The sequence below is a fragment of the Actinia tenebrosa genome, unplaced genomic scaffold (assembly GCF_029948245.1).
Source record: "Actinia tenebrosa isolate PJP-AT-01 unplaced genomic scaffold, QUT_ActTen_1.0 PGA_scaffold12__29_contigs__length_12842862, whole genome shotgun sequence".
Taxonomy (NCBI): domain Eukaryota; kingdom Metazoa; phylum Cnidaria; class Anthozoa; order Actiniaria; family Actiniidae; genus Actinia; species Actinia tenebrosa.
Window position 1 is genome coordinate 2,825,222 of NW_028292572.1, and position 16,817 is coordinate 2,842,038.

The 16,817-nt window shown below is 37.8% G+C and overlaps 2 protein-coding genes and 1 pseudogene across 3 annotated transcripts in view; 1 reads left to right on the forward strand and 2 right to left on the reverse strand.

Moving 5' to 3' along the window:
* Positions 1 to 5,022: 5,022 nt before the first annotated feature.
* Positions 5,023 to 16,817, reverse strand: part of LOC116302199 (U5 small nuclear ribonucleoprotein 200 kDa helicase) — a 72,010-nt gene continuing 60,215 nt past the window's right edge. Inside the window, exons 43-45 of the mRNA XM_089027897.1 lie at positions 16,713 to 16,789; positions 13,261 to 13,392; positions 5,023 to 7,102 (exon numbers count right to left, since the gene is read on the reverse strand). Coding sequence (XP_088884023.1) covers positions 6,904 to 7,102; positions 13,261 to 13,392; positions 16,713 to 16,789 — 408 coding nt within the window. The 3' untranslated portion in view covers positions 5,023 to 6,903. The remainder of the gene's footprint in view (positions 7,103 to 13,260; positions 13,393 to 16,712; positions 16,790 to 16,817) is intronic.
* Positions 7,665 to 9,665, forward strand: LOC148911951 (uncharacterized). The gene is made up of 2 exons (XM_089027898.1): positions 7,665 to 8,095; positions 8,419 to 9,665. The coding sequence occupies exons 1-2, from the start codon at positions 7,881 to 7,883 to the stop codon at positions 8,786 to 8,788; spliced, it is 585 nt and encodes a 194-aa protein (XP_088884024.1). The 5' UTR covers positions 7,665 to 7,880; the 3' UTR covers positions 8,789 to 9,665.
* LOC148911952 (uncharacterized) lies at positions 9,613 to 12,993 on the reverse strand (annotated as a pseudogene). The gene is made up of 2 exons (XR_016119381.1): positions 12,346 to 12,993; positions 9,613 to 11,935 (listed from the first exon to the last, which is right to left on the reverse strand). The product of XR_016119381.1 is annotated as an uncharacterized LOC148911952 (transcript).

Genomic DNA, 16,817 nt, shown 5'->3' on the forward strand with positions numbered 1-16,817 from the left:
TGACTGAAGACCAGTCTGCATGTTTGAGAATATCTACTAGTGATGCTCCCTTGAAAAGGGCATTGGACGTCGCTGCACTTCTGAAGCTATGAGCTTTGTAAATTGACGTGTCTAATGAAGCGTTATGCAAAACTAGTTTAAGCCAACGAGCTATAGTAGCAGAACCGACTGCCTTATGGGGCTTGATATATGAAATAAATAATGGGTTTACTACAGATTGTCCTGCGAAACGCAGGGGCTGCGATTCTTTGATATAGGAGAGTAAATGTGCTTTCGGGCACAAGTCTAAGTCTTCAGCGAAAGCAGCAATTTCAACACGTAAATTAGGTTTGCCTGGACGTGAAGTCTTGAGGCGGTCTTTTACGACGAACACGATTTTGTCATCGAGAACTTTCATGTCTGAAAGGTTAAGGCTGTGAAGAGATTGGCATCTTTGGGCCGTAGACAAGGCGACTAGAGTGACAACTTTAAGGGTCAAGTCTTTCAATTTAAGTGACGAACACGGTGACATTGAAGATTTTAAATAGGCGGTAACAATACTAACGTCCCAAGTTGTATTGTATTTAGATTTCGGAGGCCTTCCCATGAAGATTCCCTTCATGAATCGTGAGACCAAGTAATGTGATCCAATTGCACGACCAGATACTGATTCAATAGTGGCAGATAGGGCTGAACGGTAGGTGTTGACTGTACTATACATTTTACCGTCATTGTAAACTTTGTAGAGGAAGTTCAGAAATTCTTCTATAGGAGCTTGAAAAGGATCCAGCGATTTTGAACTGCACCAGCTACACCAGGATCGCCAGGCTGAACTATATTGTTTTTCAGTTCCTTTGGACCATGATTGGCAGATAACTTCGGCAGGCCCTGCTGAAATTCCCTGACTGCTGAGCTTTTGCCTGATCTAGTCCAAGCGGCTAACTGGAGTTGGTTTCGTAATGGATGTAGATGATTGTTGTGGCGCAAAATAAGCAAGTTCGGCCACTTGGGGAGTAGGATGGGTCGAGCGATTGACATCTCTAACATTGTCGGGTACCAGGATTGAGAAGGCCACACAGGTGTGATTATCAGGAGACGAGGAATCTTGTCCGCTCGTGCATGCACTAGAACTCTGGGTATTAGGCTAAAAGGAGGAAAAGCATATCCATTTAAGTCGTGCCATCTTAACGAGAAGGCATCACACGCATAAGCGTCGGGGTCGGGCGACCACGAAACAAAGCGTTCTAGCTTTGTATTTAGGCGGGACGCAAACAAGTCAATATCTGGGTTAAACGTGGTTTGGGTTAGCCAACCAAATACGGTAGGGTGAAGGCTCCATTCAGTTCTGTCATTAAAATGACGAGAATTAAAATCAGCTTTTTGGTTATTTAGGCCCGGAACGTGCACCGCAGAGATTACAATATCCTTTGAAATGCACCATTGCCACATCTCTCGAGCCAAACTGTTAAGGGAGGGAGATTTAATTCCACCCATGTTATTGATGTAAAAAACAGCTGTTGTATTATCAATGCGCAGCTGGACATGAACTGAGCGGCGCTCACGAACAAAACACTGAAGAGCGAAAAAAGCTGCAAGTGTTTCAAGGTAATTAATGTGTAGGTCAGTTTCATTCACTGACCAGAGTCCACCGGTGTTGCGTGACTCGCAAAATGCACCCCAACCCAGTTTGCTCGCGTCACTATCAATTGTGACGTCTGGTGGAGGGGACACAATGGGGAGACCATTGTGGACAGCAATATTGTCAATAATCCAATGGAGATCTGAACGAGCTTGAACACTTAATGAAGTTTTGTCCTCATAAGACGCCCCGAAGGAAATCAATTGTGATTTACACATTTCAATAGAGCGATAAAAAAGGCGTAGATATTTGACAGCGCGAAAGGCTGAAACCAAGAGTCCTGAAACCTGGGCGACTTCGCGGATGGAAGGCGAAGGGTTATCCAAAAGCCGTTTACTATAGGAAATAATTTTGTCGACCTTCTCTTCGGAGAGAGAAATAGTCATCTGAATTGAGTTTAACTCAAATCCGAGAAAAGACCTTGTTGTAGATGGCTCGAGATAGGACTTGGTAGTGTTGATAATATAACCCAGGCTAGTTAACAGTTCGCAAACTTGATGGGTGTGACTAAGGCATTGGTACTTAGATGCGCCTATGACGAGGGTATCGTCAATGTAGTACACAATACGTATACCCTTCGCTCTTAAATAAGCATACACAGGTTTCAGGATTTTGGTAAAAGTCCGTGGAGCTAGACTATAGCCAAAAGGAAGACATGTAAATTCGTAGAGCAAATTATCCCAGGAAAAACGCAAATATTTGCGGTCTTGAGGGTTTATAGGTATGCTGAAATACGCATCCTTAAGGTCAATAGTGGCCATGAAATCTCCTGGGTGTAATAGATGCTTTACGAAGTCGATGCTTTCCATCTTAAAGCGAATCTTACGAACGTATTCGTTTAAAGGTTTAAGATTGATAACTGGTCTAAGATCACCTGTCTTTTTCGGTACCAGAAACAAAGTAGAGATAAACTCGTTAGGGCAATGATTAGTCTCTACAATAGCTCCTTTAGAGCATAACTTCTGGATTTCAGATTGGATTAACACGCACTCATCTGAGGGTAAAGAGCGTTGTTTTGGGGCTCTGAATTGCTTCGGGATTGACTCGAATTCGAGTCGATAACCCTTGACTGATTGCAAAATCCAGCAATCAGAAGTGATCTTAGACCATTCATCAATCTTGAGAGCTAAATTGCCGGCCATTGTACAACTTGTTATAGAAGGTGTGACACTTACATTGGTCACTTGTCCTTGTATGAATCTTGTGTTTTGGTTTGGGGTTTGTTCTGGTTGAACGGGCGGCGTCGTGGTTTGTAGCTCTCGTAGTTGTCGCGATTGTCCCGAGCAGATGAACTCGGGTTTCTTCGGGATAAAAAATGATCCCTAGGCTTGTAGTTTTCGCGTTTGCGTTTTCGATTGCCTCCACTTCGATCATTTCCTGGAATTTTTGTGGCAATCCTGTTCGCTTTAGAGATGTCGTCTACATTCTTTGACAGGTCGTCGCCAAAGAGAAGCTCCGAGATTGGAGTGGATGGTGCACACAATGATTTATAACCTTTGCCTAGCTCGGGTTTGAGATGTTCTCGGCGCTTTAATGACATTTGGTAACCGGCATTGCCGATGAAAGAAATGGCCTCGGACAACGAGCCCACAAGATCTTTAGGATTCATTAGCTCTTTCTTTTTCTTGGCTTGAATCACAGTTTCAGTAAGTGAAACTATTACCTGGGCAGTCTTGACAACAGATTTTTGCACCTCTTGAAGTCCTAAGTCGGCCGTTTTGGCCCTGTGGGACAATTCGTTCCAAAGTGGAGTATTTACTCGTGGAACGCACAATAGCCCGCAATTTTCGGGAGTGCGATATTTATCCACAAGAGGTTTCATTCTATCCTCCATTGGCTTCGAGGTGAACGATTCGTTCACTCGTTTGGCTAGGAAATCTAGCACTTTAGGACCTTTCGTTTCGTTAACATCACAAATCGACGGTGGAAATTCAGACTCTTCGGGATCCGCTTGTGAGTCAGAATCATCACTCGAAAGGTCATCGACTAGTGGATCACTAGGGTCAAACTCTTTACTAGAACTTTTTGGATCGTGTCCCGAGTCGGGAACAGAACTTGAACGTTCGATAAGCTGAGTCAGCTTGTCAATTTTTGAAGACATCTCATCAATTCCCAGATGATGATGCAGTTGGAGCAAAGTATCCTTCTTGAACAGAGCCGAGTCGGCTCGTATTGAAATATCTGGAGTATCATCCATCTCTTCATCGAAGAGCAAAGACTCATCTTCCTCGGCAACTTTCTTTCGTTTTGGAGAAGAGGACTTACTGGTGTTCTGCTTGTCAGTAGACATACTCATCGGCTGACAAAATATATACAGAATAAAGACGGAAATGGTTTAGGAAAAACTCGCTTAAGTGAAACGAAGCGAGAGCAAAACGAGGGCTTACCTAGTGCGATAGCACGAAGAAAGAAGAGGCTTGGTCTTGGCTCTGCACGTGGTTATATACCTTGTCTCTTAATTTGCATAATAATGGATCTTTAAAACGTGGGCGCCTTGCGCATGCGCAAGAAAGTACGCATAATAAGGGCATAATATGGAGTATGGTGAAAGAGAATAGGACATTTCACGTCTTACTTTCAGCATAACACGGCAATGATGCATAGTATTTCGTACATTCCAACGAGTATCTATTGAATAGCGCAATTAGTGCTATTCTATGTTTGCCGTCGTCGTCGTCGTTGCCGTCCTGCAGCTTAAGGTCCCTATTGGAGGCTTTGAAATGACTTCTCATCTCATTAATTATTAGACTTGGAGTAACTGCAACAAAATTAATTCAGTCCTAGAACTAAATTAATTTTGTTCCAGTTACTTCAGACTGAATGCATTCCTTTCACAGCACTTTACCAGGTTTCAAGTAACATCATATGACCCAAAAATAGCCATTGATTGGCTGGTTTACTCATGAATTATTAATGAGTATGACTTTTCATTTTCGACGTCGAGTGGAGCGATTAACTTCTGCTCTTAATTATGTCCAATCAGATCACAAAATAAAGTGGCCAAAGAAAAAAAATGAGAAAAACATATTGGAGGGGATTTTATAGGTGAAAGAGTTTTTTTATTACATTTTACATGAAAATGGATGAAATCGATAACTTACACTTTTTCATAATATTGAAACCAACAGAAAGAATTGATGAAGAAAAGAAAAAGTCTCGATTCTGAAGACGGTCAAACTTAGAAGAACATTCAGCTAGCTATTTTTGAACATAAAAAACGGCAATTTTGACTATTAGAACTAAAACAAACGTTGAATTACAGCTGACGTGAGCAGCTTCTAATGACAGTAGCATTATGTCACGTGAACACTACTACCGGTTTGTTAAAACCATTTATAACATAAAAGACACTGAAATGCCTGTGAAGTACTTTCAAGCAGATTAAGGATAACAAAAACCTTGCATAATCATTAGGTTTTCTTTTTATTGCCAGTATTATTGGAGGAGATCAGTTCAAAATGGATATAATTAAGTGGCAATTGAATTTCGTGTCGTGCAATTTTGGTCTGAAATCAAACTTGTGTTAACAAATTGCACTCCCGCTACTAGTCTCCTACGCACCCGCTGTCGTCACGAAGGCGAGTGAGCGTTGTGTGACGACACTAATAGCGGCTGCGGAGACTCTCCCGCTACGCGATTGTGCAATTTTGTAATCCCTTGTTTGATTTCAGACCAAACTGCAAAATTATGAAAGGTACTGACTGATTAGATTTGATTGAAGGCAGTGAAAAACCAAATTTCAACGTGCAGCTCGCAGCTAACAAGTTGGCATGCTTATGAAAATTGCAGTAAGTGCTATGATTATTCCATTAGTAAGATCGTCTTTACTTTTTGGGGGTGTATTTCAGGGGCGTCGCCAGGTTTCATACAGATGGCCCACTCTAGTCAATCAGTAATCTACTACCACTAATCTCCCCGATTAGAAGGGCACTTGTGCCCGGCTAGAAAAATTAGAGACATTAATAAAGTTATTATTATTATTATTATCACTAATAACCAGTTTGTTTAGTTCAAAGTAAGCTAATTGGAAGAGTAAAAAGAGAGATAGGGAAACCTATTCTAAAGAATAAAAGGAAAAAGAAGAAAAACATTTTGGCGCATTCCGTTAGAGTATTTATAGTACACTCAACAAAATTACTCGACTCTGATTGGTCGAGAGGAGTACAATTATAGCGTTAATTGTACTCCGTAGGAGTATCGAATTAAGTTGCTATTGCAACACGGCCAAAACAATGTCAAAACAATTATTTTCTATCATTTTGTACTTAAAAACATAAATAAAATTTCAAAGCCGTAAGAACTAATCTTTTTTATGCATTTCAGTTGCGCGATGGACTGAAAATCGGCTGCCATATAGACAAAGATGAACGGCGTCGCTTCGCATTTTTTACTGAAATTTTGTTGAGTGAACTATAAACAAAAAATCGCACGACCTTCTTGTACAATTTGGAAATTGTACTCGAGATCGTGCGATTTCCTATACTACCTACTGAAGTATTACCAACTATCACAGGTAGCAGGAAACAAAATAAAAATGGTTGCTCCACTGCCTGTCGCCCGCATTTCATAACCTGAGGTTACAAGTAGGCTCCCAGCATTTAGTATGGATTCGATTAGGAATATTTAGATTAAAGTGCACATGAACCCTTTGACAATACATTCAGTACCGGTTCTGCATAAAGTAAATAGTTGATTGGTAAAATATTTCTTGATTTGAGTGACGCGTCTCTAAGTTAGGAAGGTTTATACTTCCAATATGTTAATGATGATGACGTCAGGTAAGGTATTTGAGTGTTTTTGTTGTAACTAGTAATACTTAATGCTGGTCATTTTGAAAATAAAAATTTTAAATAGCTTTCATGTAAACCATGAGTAAAATAATGATGCTTTTTAAATACTGTATCTATGAACCAGTTCGATTTTGTATATTTAATTAAGCCTTAATAGACGTCACACTTATTAGCATATTGGAAGTATAAACCTTCATAACTTAGAAACGCATCACTCAAATCAAGAAATATTTTACCATTCAACTATTTACTTCATGTATGATCAGTATTGAAAGTATTGTCGAAGGGTTAATTTGCACTTTAATGCCCCTTCTCACTTTTCCTTCAGAGGGATATCAACGATTAAACGCTATAATTCGATGCTATAAATCGAGACAGAAAATAGCTGTTAAAAACAACGTTAATGTTTTGCACATGCAATGTGCTTGCAAAATATGTTAAAAGTAATGTTTATCACTGTTGAATGCATGTTGCCTTGTTTTAGTTTTGCTGTACTCAGTCATCACTGTCGCCTTCATCATCACTTACACCCTGTTCTACTGTGATTTTAAAGGGGTACTCCTGGTCACATCCCATGTAAGCATCGCACATAAAGAACAACGTGTACTGGTAGGTGCCTGGTGACGATGGGGCAACAAAATCTAGCCGAACTTTCGCTTTTTGTTGTAGAGTAAGACGCTTGATAGAAATAAGCCTGAAAAAGATTGAAAGTATTTCAACTATTGTATTCTTCTTCTTAAAGAATCACAGTCAACCACAATGCTATGCAATGCGCCATTTTCACTGCCAGGCAAAGTGGCAATTTTGTAGGTGAATTTCGTTAATCCAGTACTATAGTTGTTCCTGGTAGACGGTTTATGACAATCATCATGATACAATGACATATAGACACAATGCTTTACGTGAGATTTTATAAATTTTTGCAACGAATCTATCGAAAGTTAAGATGTCTACTAGTTGGACGACCGAAAAGTTATGTCAGAGAAAATTTCTCTGTAAAATCCAACCTGCTTTCTGTGGAATCAACGAAAGGAAACTTTGGCAATTTGGGGACTTTCGCATAGTGAATATTGCAGACATTTTGCTCTACCAGAGTTAGGGAAAGCTCAGTCGAGAAAAATATAAACAGCAATATAGTCACTGTGATTGACTAGAATTCTTTAAAGGACAACTGACCCTCCAAAATGACCCATTTTTAAGAGGAACTACATCATTTGAGAAGTCCAAAAATCCAGTTTTTAAAGGGGATAGAGCATCCATTTTTCTAAAACAATTTTTTGAAAACATCGCATATATCGCTCTGGTGGCCGCCATCTTGCGCTTTTATCGCGGGCTCAGAAAAATAGCGTAATGACGTCACAACGTCACAAGAGTTCAAGCTTCCAGTTGTTTGCCTGACTTCTTCCTCAGTTTCTTATACGTTTTACTCAATATTTTGCGAAAAAATACAACTTGGTCATCAAATTAAAGGCATGTCAGAATCCAATTCTTCTTCCGAAGGCTCGGACAGCTCGGGAGACGATTTCGCTCAAGAATTTTTCGGAATGGACGACGAATTTGGTTTACGGCCATATCAGTTTGAACCAGAAATAGAAATCTCCTCAGATGAAGAGTTCAGAGAAGGATCTGACAGTGACATTATTGAAGACGATGAACAAGAGAACAATCGACTTACAAATTCAGATTGGTAAGTCGTACTTCTGTCTTATCACAAAACTGAACTACATATCCATTTTATATAAAATCGTATCTTGCCACTCGTGTTCTTGCAATCTGTTCTTTAGATATTGGTATGCATGAATCCAGTTTGCGACCAAAAGCAATACCAACTTTCGCAATTTTAATTAAAAATATGTTTAAAAACATCGCTTGATAGTCAATAAGTTATATACTGCAGGATATAGATACAGGGATATAGTTGTGTCACAAGTTGTGTATGTATATTCTCACTTGGGACAATCGTTGATAATGTTCAAAGATACTAAGAATTGTTTTATTTCTGTTAAATAGGTGTACCTGTGGTAGCTGCCAAATTATGGATTCAATATCTGAATGCATTTGTTGCCAAGAAATCGAAAAAGTGGTTGCAACATGCCAGTCTGTTGTTGAAGATGGAGATGCTGATGAACCACCACCATGCATTACTCAACATCCTGGATTCTTACCTGTTTGTGCCAATAAGTATGTTCTTCGAACCGCATGGGCTCAGTACAGACACATTGCATATAGGCAACTAGCAAGATGGTGCTGGGGAGTTCTTGGAAAGGAAGTTCGGGTTGTTCTGCCCTCTTGTGCTGTCATGTGCATCAGAGCACACTTCCCTCCCCCTGGACTAGAGGAGGACTTTGAATTTGAAGGTTTTCACTATGCAGATGATTAGCTTGGCCTAAAGTTACATGGAGTTATTATATACATTTTATTTATTCCTTACTTCATTTCATATACACAGAGTGGATTTTTTTCTATCAGGATTTCTGAATTGATAAATTGAAAAGGAAAACATGGAAAGGCTGAGACCAAAATGTATAAGAGTAGTCATGAATTTATTTTTAGATGAAGTACATATAGAAAGTTGTTTATATAAATGTTTTGTAGGTTTTGCATATTTTATTATTTAAAAACAACTACACCTAGACAAAATGTCCAGCTGAATAGAGAACCTAGTGTACAAAGCACTAGTGGACAAAATCATGAGCTAACCAAGCAAATTTTGCAGTTATACTAGACATGGATAACCAATATTTCCTGGGCACCAATTTGTCTGAAAACAAGGCTAGTCAGTATTGTTTATAAAGAATTTGCCTTGAAGTAGCATGCTATAATGGATTCAAAAATTGTGCTAAATGAAAAAAAATATTCTCTTGGTGATAGAATCCCACCCCATCTTAGAATCTCGGTACTGACTAGTCTCATTGTCAGACAAATTGGCACTAGGAAATCTTGGCATCCAGGCTTGTCAGCCATTTATGGCTCATATATTTTTTTTCCAGGCAAATAGGCCCTTTGCAGCTCAGTAATCATGTGCTGATTAATTCACTGAGAGCAAATGAATGAACATCTTGATTCCCATGAGTGAAAGCGAAAGTCACTATTCAGCTGGAATTTTTTCTATACTACATTCATACTGGGAGAGGCCCCATATATAATGGAGCGTAGATAGTTAAAGAAAAGACCTCTTTTAAGATTTCATTTAAAAGTCAATCGTTTCCTAAGTGGTAATGATATTTTAATAAAATTTTCATCTGAACATCTAAAAACTGCAAACTTATCTACCACTTTAATCAGGTCCCCTTCACATTAATTACATATTTTGTTTATAGCAGTTTTACTTGGGTCTGTCATGTACCTTCCCATTTGTAGAAGCATTGTAATTATTACCAGTAATGAACACAACTGTTCAAAGATGAGGGGGATTGGGACGACAGGCTTACTTGACAGTTCTTTCAAAACAGCTATTCACTAGAGTACAATCACTAAAAGAGTGCCAATGATGCTTTGCATTATTTTCTACTAGATAGTGTTAATTAAAAATAGGAAATGGTTAGAATTGGCATCACTTAACACTACACATTTTAGTGTTTGTAGTCTCTACTACATTCCATTTAAATTAATTACCTAGAAAATCTTGACCGGTGTTGTTCAATCAATTCCTGTTTGTCTGGGGCAGGAACACTAGCAATGTTTCTTGGTAATTCAACCTCTTCAATTGGGTCAACCCCTGCAGCCTCCATGCCACCCTCACAAATTTCAAGTACTTTCAGTTGTAGCTCAGGGAGGAAAGCATAGCTTTTTCTTTGTAAGACTGGCTTAACAACCCAGCGCTTGTGCATCTTAGGGAAGCACTTGCGATAACGAGCTTCTCCACTCCTTGGGCCTTTTTGAACAATTGCTTGAATTCTAGCTGTATTGAAATTGTTGTCAATGGCAGCAAGTTGAGTACGAGCAACCATTCCCTTGTAAGAGAAGTGCTCTCTTTTTGAGCAATACTTCAGCATCATCGAATGATAAACTTCAAGCCCTCCTGTGTGACAAAAGTCGGTCAATCTTGCCAAGTTGAAGGACAACCTCTTCTAGGGCCACATGAGCTGGTGACCCCGGCTTGATCCAGTGTGTGGTGCGCACTTGTCTGTGGGTTAGGGGAGGATGGGCACACTTTTTGAATACCTCTGCATCCTTCCAGGAATGCTTGTTCACGCAATGGTGAACAACAGATTTCCACTTCTCTCTCAAAAGTTGTACATCCCCATTACATGTAGCAGCACACCACCAAAGATGGTTTGAAATGGATTGTATCCAGGGTGCCAGCTCTTGGTTTTTCTTCAATTTTGCTTTCTTGTTCAGCTTTTTTACAATTGACTTGGAAAGATGCCACACATCATACTGGTGTTTGATGTGGCTAAAATCTTTTGCCATAGTGCTGGTGATGGATGTGTGTCTGTCAGTTGTGATACATTTTATACTGACCGTGTCTTCTAAAGTGTTCAAACACCTTAGAAACCCCTCTTTCTCCATAGCATTGGAGCTGGTTACTTCAGAGACTTGAACAATGCTGAAGGTGGCAATTTTCCCTGTGCTTGTCTCCATCATAGTATATGTGCCATATTTAGCACTATGACCAGGACTGTCACTTCGGCCATCACCATTGAGATTTACTATGTCCTTATTTGACAGCTCTTCAATTACAGCAGCCTCCTCTCTCTTCCAAGCATCATTAACAACAGGAAATAGGTAACGTTCCTGATGTCTGTAAAAGATCCCTCTCACTCAGAAATTTTAGGCCAAGACAGGATGCAAAGTTTTGAAGTCTGGTAAAAGTATTACCAGTAAATAATATTGATGAGGAAATCAACAAGTTCCCAATAGCTAAGCGATTTAACCTTGGCTGTGAGTACCATGTCAAAGCATGATGTTTCATACATGTAGTTGTCACAATAAGTAGGCTGCCTTGACATACAAAGTTGACATCAGCGACAGGTGCTCCACAGCTTCTACAAAACTTGAATAACTGCTGCAAACAAGAGTTAAATACCAAATATTTAGGTTCTTTGATATGGTTTTCAAGAGTTTTATTGCAGTCTTTGTTTTCTGGCTCTAATTCACTGTCCGTTGTTGAAACTGTCTCTTGCGATGAAACAATGAAACCATCATCATCGTCACTTAGTGGGAGTCCCTCTTCCTCTGAAAACAAAGACTTTTCTGACTTTTGTGGAGACACTGTTGGCATTGACTTTACTGGTGAGGGGTGATAGCTAGTACTGTAGCTGTGGTCGTGGAAGCTCACACTGAGTATTTCATCTCTACTGATGTTTGGTGAAGGGGAGGGATTGTAAACTGTTGTTGTGTCGGCATCTTTATAGTATCCAGGCTCTGTCTGAGTTGATGCAGTGGATGTTACAACATATCTACAACCAAGGCAACACTGAACACCAATCTCCTTACAAAGTGGTTCAGGAGAGAACTCTGGTGTTTCCATACTTGGTGGATCTTCACACGAGGGATTTATTGTGGCACATAGCTGCTCCACATTCTTTGAAAATACAAAAATAAACAATGTTTTCAACAATACTATAAACCATTCTTCGAGGCCTACTTTACCTTAAATAATACAAAATAAACATATTAACCAACAATGCTATAAATTATTCTTCCGGGGTCATTTATCCAAGCAAATTTGGAATATTACGGCAACATTGTTATGGTTTACGAATAAATATCAAATGTAAACTAAACACGTGCAAATAACCATTTTGAAAATTTCAAGTATCGATCAAATATTACTAGCTATACTTATGATTTTAAGCAACATTTCATCTATGAAAGCATAAATAGCTAATGATTGATGACTCGCTTCGGTATGCATTAATAAGTCTTTTTCATGAGTGATTATTTCGAAAAACAATGTAAACTATGTTATGTATAAATGACATGTTATCTCACCTCTTCGTTTTGTTTGCGTTTGAGCCGGTTCTCTGATGTAGCTCTTCTTTTAGCTGGCTTGCAAAAATTGAATACTGACGGAACAGCATCGCTCTTTAATCTCCTCTTCCTTTTTATCCCGGTTAACTGCTCCATCAGATCCACTTCAAAGCATGAATCCTCGAAGTGATCGCTGCAAACGTAGCAGTTCTTCAAAGGCGGCAGGTTCTCTCTCTTTATCCGCGCTATCCATGCCTTCTGAAGAGCTATTTTGTTAGGAATTTTGTGGTAGCTAACAGACTCAGTTTTGGAAGAATGGTTGGTGCATTCTGGCACACAACAATGAACCATCTGGATTAAGAAACTTACTCTAACTTAGACTATTAAAAGATCGACTAGCACTCGAAATATACAAACTCAACAAGTTTGGAATGCAAGCTTCACGTTGTGACGTCACGGCATTAATGCGGTAATTTATTGCGGGCTCAAATATGGCGCTCTTCTATTGGTATTTTTCGCGAATTGATTATTTCTTTTCGGCGACATAGAAGCTGTATCAGAGTTCAAAGTTGAATTTATGTGATCTATGTACGTTGTAGTTTTATATGAAAAACGGCAATTTTTGGGGTCAGTTGTCCTTTAATGACTATTTGTTTGTTCGTTGTTTTTTTTTTCTTTCTTGTATTATGTTTTACCAAATATTAACTGTTTAAAATATTGTTTCATATCTAGTCGTTTTGCCACTTTTTTATATGTATTGAATAGTTCATTTATACAATTCTTCTTGTTAATAATTATTATTCAAGCCATTATGAGATAACATTTATGTAAAACTTGCAAAAACTGGGTGTTAAAAAAATTGAAAAATGGAGCTGTTCTGTTAATGATTAACAACACTGTGTATACTTTGCTAGTCTTTCTTATTTCACAACTTACCCATTAGTTTTAGTGTCCCCAATTACCAGCCACCAGCCCTCCTCTCGTTTTTGAGGGAAAAACGGTGCAATGACTGGGCCAGCTTGATCGTCTTCACGTTCTAATTCAACAAGTAAATTGACAGGACGACCCCTGTAGACAAGCATAATAAACTTAATATGTAACCATCAATAAATATTTAAATTTCTCTATTACTAATAATTGATATCTTCATATGTGAATAAAGACCAACCAATTGTATTAAATCGATAATTTTACATTCAACGGAAAATTACATGGACGCGCGGAGAAACCGCGGATTTGATCGTCGAGTGTTGATATCAGTACGAGTGAGTACATCGACTGCCTACTTCTTGGACGTTTGATTTGAGCCCACAATATGCTCGCGCCAAAACTGCTGAATAACGTTCAAAATTTTATTGAACCATAAATGTTTTGAATTTCAAGATGGGAAAACCCTGTAGAAGGCACAAATGTAAAAACTGGACCCAAATGTAATAAAGGTCACAAATGTAATGAACTTTGGTCACAAATGTAATAAAAAAAATTTTTGTATCAGTCTCAAGGCCAAAACTAATAGTGCTTTTAATTGTTGTAAACTCAAAATCCATTGTATAACTGTACACCGTGTATGCAAATTTTCCACATTTTTTTTCTGATATTGTTTCTACAATTTCCAAATTCATTTAATTTTTAAAACGATTCACAACATTAAACCTAAAACAAGCTTTATTAAACTCGATCAACTTTTACATTAGACAATCAGATAAATAGGTATGAAATAGAGTTTACGACATCAGTATATCGTTTTCATGTTTTTCATGCATGTCAATTGATTTTGTGACATAATTGACTGACTTTTTTCTTATAAGCTTACACGAAAACCGTTAGCTCATTTCAGGGAGGTGTCCGCACTTACAGCACACCACCCTAGATCCGCTCTTGCTTCCATCAAGTTTGCAACTGAAACAGTTCTTCAGTACCAAACTCTTTAATACTTCGGCAGTTGACATTTAGACGCCGAATTTTAACAAACAAACGAAAGATCGAACAAACGAATGAATGAATAATGTGGAATGTGATGTTTTAAGGGAAAAATTATTTTCAGACTACTGGCATTAAACCATGGTTTTGTGTTGCAGTTGTTTGGAAAAAAATCTTTTGAAAAAATAGTGATAACTTGTGATCGTCCCTAAACTGAACTAATGATCGACAACCATTGAGACATGAAATGAAAGAAAACACAAAAACATGAAAATGAAAAGCGAAAAAAGAAATAGAAATACATTATTCGACATTAATTCCATTTTATTATCAATAACAGCGTAACTTTATGAATAGAATTAGCATGTTTTTAAGTTATTTATGATCAATTTATTTTCGATAATGCAGGCCACTTTCGGATCATGTGAGTATTAATTAAAGTCAGCTGTAAGTTTTTTATTTTTTTATTTTATTAGAGTGTAAACAGTATATCCGTGAAAAATTAGTTTTACTGAATAGTACAATTCTATTCAAATTCTATTGTTTTCTATTGTTTAATTAGCACTATTTTGTACAATATAGGGTATTGCATTCCATGGATATATTGCTTGCACTCTATTATATAGAGTATTGCATTCCGTGGATATATTGCTTGCACTCTATTATATAGGGTATTGCATTCCATGGATATATTGCTTGCACTCTATTATATAGGGTATTGCATTCCATGGATATATTGCTTGCACTCTATTATATAGAGTATTGCATTCCGTGGATATATTACTTGCACTCTATTATATAGAGTATTGCATTCCATGGATATATTACTTGCACTCTATTATATAGAGTATTGCATTCCATGGATATATTGCTTGCACTCTATTATATAGGGTATTGCATTCCATGGATATATTGCTTGCACTCTATTATATAGGGTATTGCATTCCATGGATATATTGCTTGCACTCTATTATATAGAGTATTGCATTCCGTGGATATATTACTTGCACTCTATTATATAGAGTATTGCATTCTGTGGATATATTACTTGCACTCTATTATATAGAGTGTTGCATTCCATGGATATATTACTTGCACTCTATTATATAGGGTATTGCATTCCGTGGATATATTACTTGCACTCTATTATATAGAGTATTGCATTCAATGGATATATTACTTGCACTCTATTATATAGAGTATTGCATTCCGTGGATATATTACTTGCACTCTATTATATAGAGTATTGCATTCCATGGATATATTACTTGCACTCTATTATATAGAGTATTGCATTCCGTGGATATATTACTTGCACTCTATTATATAGAGTATTGCATTCCATGGATATATTACTTGCACTCTATTATATAGAGTATTGCATTCCATGGATATATTACTTGCACTCTATTATATAGAGTATTGCATTCCGTGGATATATTACTTGCACTCTATTATATAGAGTATTGCATTCCGTGGATATATTACTTGCACTCTATTATATAGAGTATTGCATTCTATGGATATATTGCTTGCACTCTATTATATAGAGTATGAACACTAAAAGTGTGCAACACTTTGCACTATTTAGTAGTAAGTTATGCTAATTAAACAATAGAAAACAATAGGAATAGCATAATTTAGCAGAATATAGTGGTATTTATTCTACACACTTATAGTGTTTGTTCTCTATTTGATTATATTTTTTTTACTTGGACTGATACATAAGATTTCTTTTGGGTTTTTGGACATGTACATTTTTGACCTTTATTACATTTGTGACCAAAGTTTATTACATTTGTGACCAAAGTTTATTACATTTGTGACCCTTATTACATTTGGGTCCAGTTTTTACATTTGTGCCTTCTACAACCCTCAAATTTTACAGCCGACTTTTTAGTTTTTACTTTATACAGTGGGACTACACCAAACAAGGCCACCCAGACAAATTTTCGCGCGTTGGCATCCATTAATTGTTGATTGTCTCCAAATTAAGCTAGGGTAACCCATTTTTCTTTAAAGTTCCCCTCCCCACGAACACAGGGAGCCCACAGCAACAATGTTAAAAAATATCTATGATGCGTTTAATCAATGCTGTTTCACACGCGTCTTGAAAAGAGCACGAGCAGATTAGTTTTAAAACTACATCATACCGAACATCTATGTATGAGTCTGTGTTTTTGAGGCCTCAAGGTATGTTTTCGACACACGTGGTTTCAAATTGTTTTCCTAATTGAGGGCCCAGCCAAATAAACCTTCGTCATTATGTAGTGTTTTCTCGTTTATTTGCTATTTTGGGCATCGATATTTTGAAAGTGCCAGGCCAGGGTAGATTCTAAATGCCTGCAAGCTTTGTTCGCTCGATCAGTGGTTGCTCTCATTAATTTACGACACGTGCAGGCAAATTGTATATAGCTTAGGAGACTGTGTTACCGGACTAATAACTGATGATGAATACCAATACTTACGTCTTCAAATCTTTTTTGTCCAAAACCTCATAAGACATCTCTATATTGGGGTACCTGTTACAAAATCGAGCAACATCCTGCAACAAAAACAAAAACAATAATAAA